The 12,089-nt window shown below is 42.5% G+C and overlaps 1 protein-coding gene across 50 annotated transcripts in view; it reads right to left on the bottom strand.

Annotated features, from left to right (window-relative positions):
* The window catches only part of clasp2 (cytoplasmic linker associated protein 2), a 52,608-nt gene that overhangs the window by 13,759 nt on the left and 26,760 nt on the right, over nt 1-12,089 (bottom strand). For 5 of the 50 annotated variants that reach the window (XM_078954649.1, XM_078954650.1, XM_078954663.1 and 2 more), the window contains 18 exons: nt 11,917-11,990; nt 11,742-11,834; nt 11,516-11,661; nt 10,844-10,979; nt 10,693-10,763; nt 10,506-10,565; nt 10,349-10,426; nt 10,081-10,248; nt 8,838-8,878; nt 7,603-7,626; nt 6,764-6,865; nt 3,633-3,806; nt 3,419-3,460; nt 1,924-2,031; nt 1,602-1,664; nt 924-1,030; nt 772-795; nt 450-605 (listed from right to left, as the gene is read on the bottom strand). In XM_078954649.1, coding sequence (XP_078810775.1) covers nt 450-605; nt 772-795; nt 924-1,030; nt 1,602-1,664; nt 1,924-2,031; nt 3,419-3,460; nt 3,633-3,806; nt 6,764-6,865; nt 7,603-7,626; nt 8,838-8,878; nt 10,081-10,248; nt 10,349-10,426; nt 10,506-10,565; nt 10,693-10,763; nt 10,844-10,979; nt 11,516-11,661; nt 11,742-11,834; nt 11,917-11,990 — 1,667 coding nt within the window. Of the gene's footprint in view, nt 1-449; nt 606-771; nt 796-923; nt 1,031-1,601; nt 1,665-1,923; nt 2,032-3,418; nt 3,461-3,632; nt 3,807-5,882; nt 5,910-6,553; nt 6,581-6,763; nt 6,866-7,602; nt 7,627-8,334; nt 8,488-8,837; nt 8,879-10,080; nt 10,249-10,348; nt 10,427-10,505; nt 10,566-10,692; nt 10,764-10,843; nt 10,980-11,515; nt 11,662-11,741; nt 11,835-11,916; nt 11,991-12,089 lie in introns of all 50 variants that reach the window. The other 45 variants (XM_078954641.1, XM_078954642.1, XM_078954659.1 and 42 more) reach the window with 21 other exon arrangements.

Genomic DNA, 12,089 nt, shown 5'->3' with positions numbered 1-12,089 from the left:
CTCGTCATATCGCAGTTCATCTTTTGCGATTTTGCAGGTTTTTTATTGCAATTTTGCATGCTTTTTATAAATTATTTTGTGTTCCGCTCCTGATTGGCTCTTGACCTTTGTCAATCAATCTTCTGCAGTGCCATGTGACATGTGCAAAATGCGTTTAGCTTTCCAAATCTACATAAATATTATTGCGATAAGATCTTTGTTTTCATTCTATAATCCTGGACTTCTTTTTTTAATGAAGGTTTTTTTACTTTGAGAGGTCAAACAAAAGAGAAAACTGTGTGAAAAGTATATAAAGTTTGCAGTGAGAGATTTTACAGCCTTAAAACATCCATAATATTGGAAAAAGTAAAGCCGACTACTTAGTGGACTTCATCTATAGCGAGTTATTTGTTGAACTCCCGCAATAAACAAGAGACAAATGTACAGCATTATCTTCTGCTGTGACAAACCTCGGCCACATCTTCGGTCTGCCTCATGTACGTGGGAATGGCCCCTCCGTTCCGTGAGCTGTAGGACCTTTCAGAACACGCGCTGGACGCGTCGCTGTTGGCGTCATCGTCAGAGTACATGCCGTAGTTCTCATATCGCCGCCGTGCTGGCTTCTTCTGCAGGTAGAGCACAAAAAAACAAAAAAATAGGAGATGAAATTAAGATGAAACAAAAAAGGCTTTGGGGGGAATAGGTGAGGGAAAAACCAAACACACGGGCGCATGCAGATTTAAGCGCACACACTCACAGCACACAGGTTAAAGGGGAGGAGATGGAGCTGACCTTAGATCTCATGTCGCCCAACAGCTGACAGCGTTAAACAGAGGTAGAACCAGGGTTTTAGTTAAAACACAGACACCCTTAATTGAACAAGTGAGCTGACGGCGTCGTAGTATGTGCACAGATTCTGTGAGTGTGTGTCTGAGCTTTCATACCAAGGCATCTGCAAGAGCCTCCTCCACATCCGAGCCAGTATTAAGGACCCTCATGGCACTGACCGAAGAGGAGAGGCGACTGGACTGGCTGATCCCCAAACCTGAGCCTACAGAGGAAGGATGCACAGAAGCACAGCAGAGCCAAAACTTCAATTAGTTCATTTTCTTTCATCCAGAGATCCCTTCATTAACACTCACTCAAACACTTTTCTGAGGTCTGGCACTTTTGTGTCTGACCCAATCCCACCACTTTGCCCCAAGTGTTTTGTAAAGATCCTGTAAGTTGATGTGATGAAATGTTAGGAAATCATGGAGCTGTCACTTGGGGGAGGAATAGTGTTAAACAAAAAGAAGAAAACACGTTGATGTCCTTACAGAAGGAATGCAGAGCTAAAAAAACAAATAAAAGAGAAAAAGGACCCAAATAAAAATCAAAATGATTGTAGGAAGCATGCAACTCCACTAGAGGGCTCAGCAACCTCGGAAAAGAAAAACAAGCACAATAAAAAAAGGAAAAAGAGAAAAAAAAAGGACTGCTGAAAGCGGACAAAAGACGACTTCCATTATTAAAGTGGATGACGGGCACTTGAAGAAACCAAAATAGGAAGAGGAGAAATTAAAAACAAAACATAGAGGTGGTGGTTGAGAAACTGAGAAAGAGATGTACTCAGCCTTCACCTGCAGCCCCAAAAGCATCAGGTGTGTGGAGAGCTCCAGTGGAGCGAGAGTAGCTCCGTGTTGCTGTAACCGAGATTAAAACACGCACAGATTTTAACGCCCACCCACGTCAAAGTAAAAAAAAATAACCTGTATAGGCATTTCACGCTGATAGAGCAGCAGAGTAGGAAAAAATAGCTTAGAAAGAAACATGAAAGTCATTGCTGCTTTCTTCTAACTGATTAAATAGAAGACTAATCTAAAAGCCGGAACCCTCTTCGGGAGTTGGTTTCAACCCGATTTCCCCCACACATCTCTGGGTTTCTGTCCCACTGCTACTCACCGAGGGGCGTGAAGGAGCGAACGGGGCTGGTGTCCCGGCTGCTCTCTCTGCTGGCATCTCTGCTGCAGCCCTGACTCATACTGGGCCGCGGGATGCGACTGCCTCGGGCTAACGCCGCCCAGGTGATAAGCGCACATTCGAAAGGAGGAAGAGAAGTGGGAGGAAAGACATTTTAAGGAACACAAAGAGACATGAAGAACATGACATAAAACACAAAGAGAGAAGACAAACGTGGATACTGAGAGGAGTGAAAGAGGGAACAAGTGAAAATGACAGAAGGAAGGAAAAAAGCAGATCTACTGGTCGTTAGAAAGGAATCTCTGTGCGTATTGATAACTTGTTTTAAGTTTAAAGACCAAGTCCAATGAAAATCATGTTTTTAACATGTTCTCGTACAGTTTTTTATACATGTCTTTATACAAATTGTGAATCAGGAGCAGATTGAAAAATTCGTTTAAAAAAGGGTGATGAGGAAAATACGCTGGGTGGACCACAAGTTTCCTGCTCCACTCCATTCTGATGCATCCATTTGCAGACAAATAGATCCACGTGCGTCTTTGTTTTTCCTCATCTGAGCTGGAAACTGGATCTAAACTGTGCTGCTGCATGTTTCCAATATTGCTCGCCATTTTTTTTGCATCGAAAATGTTAAGTTGGGGATGCGAGGGGCTGTAAGTCAGCAGGACAGGATCTAAAGGGATAAGTGATGGGAAAGGGGGTGGGCTTACCAACACTGCCCCCCACAACTCAGGCCAATTACTAATGAGCTCTTCAGCAACTATGTCCTAGAAAACAATAGATTGTTTGATTTTGGCTAAAAATGGCCAAACCATCGTTAAAAGATGTTTTACAATAAATCATAAGATCTGAATGGGCCTTTAAATTGACTTTAAAATGTAAAGTACAGATTGTCTCGGTAAAAATTAGTGATCACTTATAATACTCATGTTATCAGGATTGCAACAGAGATGACTTTTTAATGATGGAGACCTGCAGATCCCAAAAGACAGCCGTTCCTGTAAACACAGGCATTTCCTTCTTTATTAAAGGAGGAGGGGGAGGACACCTCTGAAACGGGTTTTATTAAAAAATAATTCAATAAAATTAAGCAGGTTTAGGAGGAGAACAGCAACCGACCCAGTTTCAGCCTCTACACAACCAGCCAGGGGTTAATCAGGACCAACCAAGCTGCAAAGCCGTGATTAAACAAACATCATGAGCTCTCTGGGAGAAGGCCGCCTTCACAGCCACTAATGGCAGGTCAGTGCAGAAAAAGCATGTGTATTTCTGTAGCTTGAAAGTGCTGATCGGGAGCAACCATCACCACAACGCTGTAGCCACAAAAATCAAGAGTTTGGAAAATGCAAGCTCTAAGACACCAAAGCAGCAAGCTTGATGGGAAGACCAGAACGTTGGGGGAGTTGAAATGGACGAAGGTCAAGAGTATGGGATGGAGGGATGATTTTTGGGAGGTTTGACCATGGGGGAGCCTTACCTCCTCTGCTTCCATTGTAGATGGAACTAATGCTAGAAGGAGCTAGAGGAACGTAAAAAGAAAAGGGTAGGAGGAGTAAAAGAGGGCAGGGAGAGGAGCAGGGGAAGTACAGTTGAGATCCAAGCTTCATCCAGGATGTATCAACGTGTCGAAGGGTCAGCTACGTCAAATCTGAGGTCAGGGGCACGGTTTCACGCTGTGGAGTGTTTCTTACCGACAGAGAGACGAGTCGGTGAGGAGTCCCGGGAGCAGCCCTGGCTGCGAGGGATGCGGCTCCGTCTGTGTCCGTCCCCCGCAGGTCCGGGAAGCACCCTGTGTGCCCCAGAGCTCATGGTGCTCAGAGCCGTGGTCGTCAACACGCGGCCCGGCGAACCACTGCGACTGCCGGCTTCACGAGTGCAGAAAAACCGCATTTAAAAAAACAAAAAACAAAAAATTAGTGGAGAAATTTCAGAAAGAGTAATTTATAGAACCAGCATCTCCATAAACCTGACAGTCTACAGTGAGACATGATAACAAGAATCCACAACAGAAAAAGCTCTGTAGCCACAGTAAAGGTTGACTTGAAGATTTGAGCCCAAACTTCATTTGACTGATCAACAGTATGAAGGTTAACCCCTGCAGATCCTGCTTCTATGAACTAAGACTATAGATCTGACTTCAACTCCTGAGGAGAAACGGCTCTAGAGGGCTGTGTGTGAAGCTGGACTAACACCAACCTTTGATAATGAATGTAGGAATGTAAAGCAGACTCTCTGTCAGGGATGCGCAACAACTCAATCCACACAAACTCAGCAGAGGGGTTACACTGCTGCTATTTAGTAACACACAGCTGTAGCACACCATCTTCAAGACAGTTTGAATAAAGCTGTCTCAATTGATAATGCGTTTATGGACTGAGACAGAACAAACAATTGTGTTTGGGAAAACCTGAGAGAATTTTTTTATTCTTTGCCATTTTTCACCTCATTTTTGTTGGTGCATTTCGATAAAGCAAGTACAGATTTTAGCAGAACATCGGGCATAAACATTGACTGTAGATGAGAACTGGAATGAGTGACCCCTCCCCCTGGCAATAAAAACAGGAAGTACCTGCTGGTCCCCAAACGCCAAAATCCTATAGACCGCTATTGAGAAATAAACAGTTATTACACAATCATTCTATTTGTCTGAATAACCATTCTTGCTCTGCTAGCCTTTTTTCCCCCCCATTGTTTTTGTAGTTCAAGTCATTCAAGTTATAAACTGGCCAGTAAGATCCCTCAATAAAAGTAAGATATCTCACTAATTCATTAAAATGTTTGACAAATTCTCCAGAGCCTGCTTTCAAGTGGAAATCCTTCCAACAAGCTCACTCCTGATAGGCGACAGTTCCCAGCCAGCAAGGCTAAGGGGGCTCCAGATGGTTAAAAAGTGGGCAGAAAATGTGGGCCCCAGATGGGTCAGTCCGTCCGCAGTTTCCATGGTGGCCCCACCTGTGTTTGCACACATTGGCTTAAGTGAACAGTCAGTGGGCTGGCTCGCGATGCTAGCCAGCCGTCCAGTGGACAACTGAGCTGTCCTCCAGGTGGCCTAGCATCCCCGTGGCGCTAGCCGGCAGTCTGGTGGACACCCCTGAGTGCCCTCTTAAGCCAATGTGGGGAAACACAGGTGCGGCAACCATTATGTGCCTACTTTTTAACCATCTGGGGTCCAATTGGCCTTGCTGGCTGGGTTGTTGCCATAGAAATGTTGACACAGACTGACTTGGACCGATCACTGGCTGTTTTCAACACATCCGTATTGTAAAAAAAAACGGCGACTGAACTGTCTTCAATTTATTGAAACCGGAAGTAAGACATTTTCTAAGGGTGATGTCACACTTGCTCAGTCCAGTTTTTATAAACAGTCAACAGCCATGACCTAAAAAGTGTCATTTACAGGCTTGTAAACCCTAAAAAGAAAGAAAATAATAAAACTAAACCAGTATTTATTACTTATCATTTAGTGGCAATAGGTAGCTCATGCTAATCCAGCTTCTGGCTATTCTAGTTTATCTTACAAGAGAGTTTCACCTTTCCTTTGTGTGTCTCTTGTTGAAGAAGACAACCCCATTGATTGCTACAGGCCGTTTTTCAGTGTTACTTTCATTATTAAGCTAATTAAGCCGACAAAAAACCCTCACATTTTATGTTTACAGTAAAGCTGTCCATTACACGGTACAAAACAGGAAAAAAATTAAAAGTTTTGGCAAAATCCAGAACCAAACAGGAGAGCAGAAAGGTGAGGCTTTGAACTGGTGTATTCACAGGAATCTAAAGTTTGTGAGAAAAAACCCCAACATGCCTTGGCCACAGTGGGAGGAGCTATAAGTGACCTTACACATGCATGTGAGGGGAAAGTATGAGCAATAAGAGAAGGGAAGCAAAGCTGTAGAACTAAGGAGAACTAAGGGTAAAAATAATAAGTATCGCTGTAATCTTACCACCGACAGGGTTAGCAGACTGAGATCCTGTGCGATTAACCCCATTGGTTGAGTGGAGTGGGGGGGGAAAGCAGAGGTGGGAGGGGGGAGGAACAGCAGATTAAACCACATGAATTTTGGGTTAGCGCAAAAAGCGTTATGGTTGTTCGATGGGAGCACATCCCGGTATTCCATACCAGGAAATAAAGTGACGCTAAGACACCATGTTTAAAGAAATAGAAATGGAAGGCTGGGAGAAGCAGTGCATGTTGGGACAACTGTTATGGCGTATGCACAAACCCAAACCCGCTCATAAAAAGGCACTTCAACAAAAATATGAAGAAAAATATTCACAATCACCCTTTTATTCATAATTTTCCTGATATTTTTAAGCTAATTATATACTATGGGGGGGGGGGGGGGGGGGTGCATCTTTGATGACAAATGATCCATATTTGAACTGAATCCCTCCCAGACAGCACCAACCTTAACTTTCTGCTATCCCTGAATAAATACTTTCCATATCTTGTGTTTGACAATCTAGTCCCTGTCCACCACACCGTCCTTAGTGATGAGACACAGCATGCAGAGAAAACACCTTGATCAGAATGAGAGCAGTAGCAGGTGGGGTCACCATTCCCACTGTGGTGCACAAAAAACACGAGCACACTCTGACAAACAGACAGGAATACCTGGTGTGCAATCGGATTCGTCGGAACCTGAAGGCACAAAAACATTTATATGCGGAGCTGGATCGTTACCGTGACGGCAACAATTTAAGAATCGCGACGGAGAAACCCCAGCGAGGTTTCAAAACATCCGTTTGTCGATGAGACAAACTCAGCAATCTTTCCACAGACGTTTTGGCACAAAGTTGTATCCATTTGGATAAAAGGACTTACGTTGTGACTGGGAGACCATTTTGGCGCGACTGCGTCCCCGAGAGTCCACCTGGCTCGACACGCTGCTGGCTGTGGTCAACAGCTGCTTCGTACGAACGCGGCCTGCAGTTCAGTGGAGGGAGGACCATAAAAATACAAGAAGAACATCAACAATTTTAATGTGACAAAACTCAAATGTCCTTAAATAACTTGAATTTAAAAAAAAGACTAAATTGACGCTGTGAGCTTTTTATTGTATAAAACCAAAACTCCAGCACATAAATAAATACAGTATAAAACAGGTTTTTATAGAAATAATCTTTAATAAAGGCTCTGAAATTATAGATTTTGTAATACACTGTTTAAATAAATATTTATGGAATTATATTAACTAAAGCAAGAACATAGAATTTAAAAATTAAAAGCACATGACAAATTATACAGAATAAAATGATGATTACTTTGTTAATAACTTTGAGAGATAAATCATCACTTAGATCATTTAAAAGCTTCCTAACTGAAAAGAGTTAGATTAGCAACTAAATCCCAACGACAATCTCTCATCGTCTGATCTGGTTCTTATGACACAAAGAAACTCAAATTTAACTTTTCACTTGCAAAACTCCATTTATAACATAGAACTAAATGTTATAAAATGTAAAAAAAAATCTGATTTAATTCCAATATTTTTTTTAAATGAAACTTTATGCAGAAATTAAGAGTTAGACAATAGTTAAGAAGCTTTGACATATTTTCTGGTTAATGATGAGATGAAGTCACTAACAGCAGGGGGCGCCAACTAGCTATGTTTACATGAAGCAGGATGATCTGATGACACGGAGAAGAAGAGACGATCTTACCATCCGTCTTATCAGAGGCATCATCTTTTGGGGCAAATAGAAAGGGGTGGAGAAGAAGAATAACAGAATAAATAAAAGAGTATTTTGGAACAAAGATGAGGATAAACCAAAGGAGCAAAAAAAATAGATGGAAAATTAAAGGAAAATAGTCAAATGAACAGCCTCTTGCCGGAGGGCAAGAGGACGGCCAAAGAGGAGATACATGGATGTCTTAACAGAGGACATGAAGTTGGCTAACGTTAGGGTAGAAGATGTTCATGATAGAGTGAGGTGGAAAAGGATGATTCGCTGTGGCGACCCCTGATGGGAAAAGCCGAAAGAGAAAGAAGAAAGTCAAATGAACAGCAGAGAAGGAAAAGGAGAGGAGGAAATGAGCACAGTTTCTATTAGTATCATACCATCTATTGGAGAAAGATCTACAAAGATGTGGGTATCAACATTAAACAGATTATGAAGAAAGGACAATATTGAGCTACAGAACATGCAGAAAGAATATCCACTGAAAAAGACGAGCACATGTAATCGAGCGGGATAGGCGAGCACTACAGAGCGTGAGTGTGTCCACGTCCATCCTTGCAGACTGCTATAAAGGAATCCATCATGAACCGAGGAAATGGTCCCTCTGGACTGATGAGACTCATATATGTACCAACCCCGGTTTCCAGCTGACCACATGCTGGTGGACGCCTGCGCGTCTGATCAATCCGCCAACTTGCCTGACAGAGCCCTTACCCAGAGAGGAGTAGGAGCGAGCGGGCTGCTGTCCCGCTACTCTGGCTTGTCCAACGTGGCGCTGTTTAGAAACTGCTGCTGCGTTTACGTCCACGTCGCTACGGGAACGCTGCAGGGACGTCAACGACACCCCACCTTTTGAACTGGCAGGGACTGATGGGACAGGAGGAGCAGGAGCAGTGTGTTGGAAAAGGGATGGGAGGTGACGGGAAATATATATATAGATAATATATATATATATATATAGTTCCCATACAAACACATAAATACATCAAAAACACATGCAGGCACCACACAACACAATACGAAAAACAACAAAAGGCATATTGACATGTTTTTGTGTGTGACAGATCAAACAAAAACGCATAAGCTTGTCCAAGACAAAGCAATGAAAAATGAGAGTGATGGGAGATGATTTTGTAGGAGCAAACGCTCGATTTGAAGAGTGTATTATGGGATCACAAAGTGTTGAAAAAGCTTGTGTGTGTGTGTGTGTGTCTCACCTCGCCCTGGAGCTGCAGACCATTTGGAAGACAGAGGACGGCTGATGACACGGTAAAAAAAAAAAGAGAGGATTTTAGTTGAAAATATCTAAAAGATTTGATATGATGTGATATTTGACCGAAGCCAAAACATTTGCGCTTTTTGTAATTTCCTCTTTTCAGTCCAGCTAAACTGTCCCCTGACCTTCCTTTAAGGGAGCAGCATTGCATAAAACTATTACGGTAAACATAAAAGAAATGTTGAAAATAAGAATCATATGCTTTTTTGTTTTAACAGACAGATACATTTTAGTTATCTTATTTTTGAAAAACCAAAATTGTTTTTCAGTATTTAAAATGTCTTTTCGCCTCTCAAAAGTGACAATCAGCATTCGTAGTTTTAACTGGTTGCACAGGAGAAAATAGCTTTTTCCGGGCTGGATTTCAAAATAAAAGACATCATCTATGGGTTAGGAGAGAGAAACGTTTGGGAACAGACAGTTTTTGTGTGACTTGTTCTGATGTTATAAATTCAGACCTTTGTGTTTCTCCACAGATGGTTACTTTCATACATTCCTTTGGAATAACTGTGTTCCAGCTGATAATAGAGCCATCCAACTATGTACTACAGCAACACAGCCTGAGTGCTATTTTTTTAAGTGTTTGCCATAAGTTTTTAATAATTCCTTCTAAATCCAGCGTTGAGATTAGGGTCCACTCCATTTCTTAGCAACCTGGCTGCCCCGTTTTGAAAACAATCTTATTCATTCATTCATTCATTTATCTTCTAAATCCTCTCTGGGTCACAGGGCTGCTGGAGCCTATCCTGGCCACTCGTGGGGGTGAGGGCAGGGGACATCCTGAGACGGTCGCCAGTCTGTTGCAGGGGCACAATCACACACCCATGCACACTCACATTCACACCTAGGCTCAATTTAGAGTGACCAATTAAAAAGCCCCCAACATGCTTATTGTGCTTACTTTCTTACTTAAGATGTTTATTTTTGTTCTGATTACAAAGTTATGGATTCCATTCGTACTGTCACATTACATTTTAAGATGACAATTGATGCCTACAGCAGAATACTATAATTAAGCTGATGGTATGATCAATAAAACCTTACGGAAAGGATTTCAAATGAGGACAGAAGCAGCATTATGACACAAGACTAGCGGATAATCGTCAATAAAAACCACTTATTCTACAGTTTTAAAAGTCTTGAAACAACCTCACAGGTGTAAAGGTGCAGGAGTGGTTTCTTACTTCAAGCTCTCCTGAGAGGATGACGAGGAGCGGTCACTCTGGGGAAGCGAGGCCACGCTTCCAGAGCTCTTCAGGTAGGACTGGAGTGTCCTCTGGTAGGATGTCTCCAAGGAGTTGTAGAGAGCATCTGCTTCTGCTGGAAAGTGATTCCTCAATCCCCAGTAGGCCCTAAAAGAAAAAGAAGAGAAGTTAGGGAAGAATTTAAAAAAGGAAAATAGACTGCCTTCTGATTGGTTCGTGTTTTTTTTCTTAGAAAAGACCATCTTACTTGCGAGCTTCCACTCTGGCCTCCGAGTCTGGATCATGAATTCCCTTTTTGATACTTTCAACTAGAACTGCTGTGTGCCTGAATGCACAAAAAAAATATCATTTAGCATTTATGAGAATGGCACATATTTGCTGTGATTGGTTCAGTATCTCCTTACCTTTCTAGTGAATGGGTCTGCCACTCTTGTAGTAGAAGGTCCAAAAAGTCATAGCAGCGTCTGAAAAGAAAGAACTCCTTTTGTTTCAAATTTTCTCATTAAAAAAAATAAGCCCATATAACTTTACGAACAAAGAAAACACCCAAAAACATTTTATTTGGAAAGTTGAAACATCCGTGCAGCTCACCTTCTGACAGCCACAGACTTTGAAGTGCAGTTGCTGGTTATGAGTGGGATGAGCCTGGGAACATGAGTGTGCTGCACAGAGGAGGGTAAAAAGATACAGAGCTAAAGCCTCAGAAGTTCAACTTGAAAGCAAACATTTTTTTAAAACGTACCCGTATAATGATCCGGATGGCCGAGACGCCAGACATGGCCATGACTTTGGCACAGTTGGGAATGAGGTTGAACAGGACGGGGACAATGGCCTCCGCTCCATGGTCAAATTTATTACCCAGCACTGATGAAAGGTGGCTGCACCAAGACAGGGAAAAACACAAATTAAAACACACACACACAAAAAAAACACAATGATCGCCAATATAACTTTTCTGTCGCCATGAGAGGCTGCCAGTTACCATAGCCCCATATTAACTTGTTTTTGTGGGGTTTTGTTTTGTTATTCTCCTATTATTAACCTGTTTTGCTACTCCTAATTCTACTCCGACTATTTTTCATGTCTTTCTGGGCCTGAAGCGGTTTGCGGGTGCATCATCTACATGATCGGCTGTTGTCACTTTGTTGTCACAACCGGCGATCACGAGGGAGGCTAATGCGCAGCCAGTAACAGCAAGAAGATGGGCTAACTGGTGTGGAGACTGGGCTCCATTCTGGGATGTTTCTTAGAGCCTGTGACTGGTGGGTGCGCGGAGGATGTTACAGGAATCCATCATGGAAATCTTCAATTCTATTCTCTTATCTTTTATGTGTTTGTCACGTGTTTCTTTTTTTTAAGGAGTGAAACCTAAGAGTACAAATATCTACTTCCAGTCTCTACCATCCAGACTCACGCGACAGTGATGCAGGCCTCTCTGACCACTTGTGAGCGCAGGTCTTTAGCTGACAACTTGAAGGCTCCATCCAGCAGGCGGAGGTGCTGGTAAAAGCAGTCGTAGCCAGCTGCACCCGCCACCAGTAAGGAGCGGATCTTCTTCAGCTGTAGAAGCAAACACACACAAAATGAATAAAAGTACCAACAACAAAAAGATGAGTTCAAAGACTGCACAATCTACTGACAGCATTTGCTCTCTGGTCCCAGTCATGTTTGTCATCTGAGCAGATCTCCCGGATCTTGTTGAGGTTGCCCTCTAGGTCCCTCGCCGAGTAGATCTGCAAAGAACGGGAGCTTTGAACGGTTTTGCTTGACAAATGATTTAGGGTGAATTGAGAATTCTTTTGCTTTGTTTTGTACCTGGACAGTGGGAACATCTGTAAAAGCTTTAACAAAATCCTCTTCATCGATTGCAACCGCACTTTCCTTAGACACTAGAAACAAAAGCAGAAGAGAGACGATTCCAGTCGTGTTATCCCCAGAAAAGCTTAAAGGTAAAAAACACAAAACAACAACCCTCATGCATGGATCTA

Source organism: Oryzias latipes, chromosome 11 (assembly GCF_053564925.1).
Source record: "Oryzias latipes strain Hd-rR chromosome 11, Olatipes_Hd-rR_3.1".
Classification (NCBI taxonomy): domain Eukaryota; kingdom Metazoa; phylum Chordata; class Actinopteri; order Beloniformes; family Adrianichthyidae; genus Oryzias; species Oryzias latipes.
Note: the sequence above shows the minus strand (reverse complement) of the source record. Positions and strands in the feature narration are given on the sequence as shown.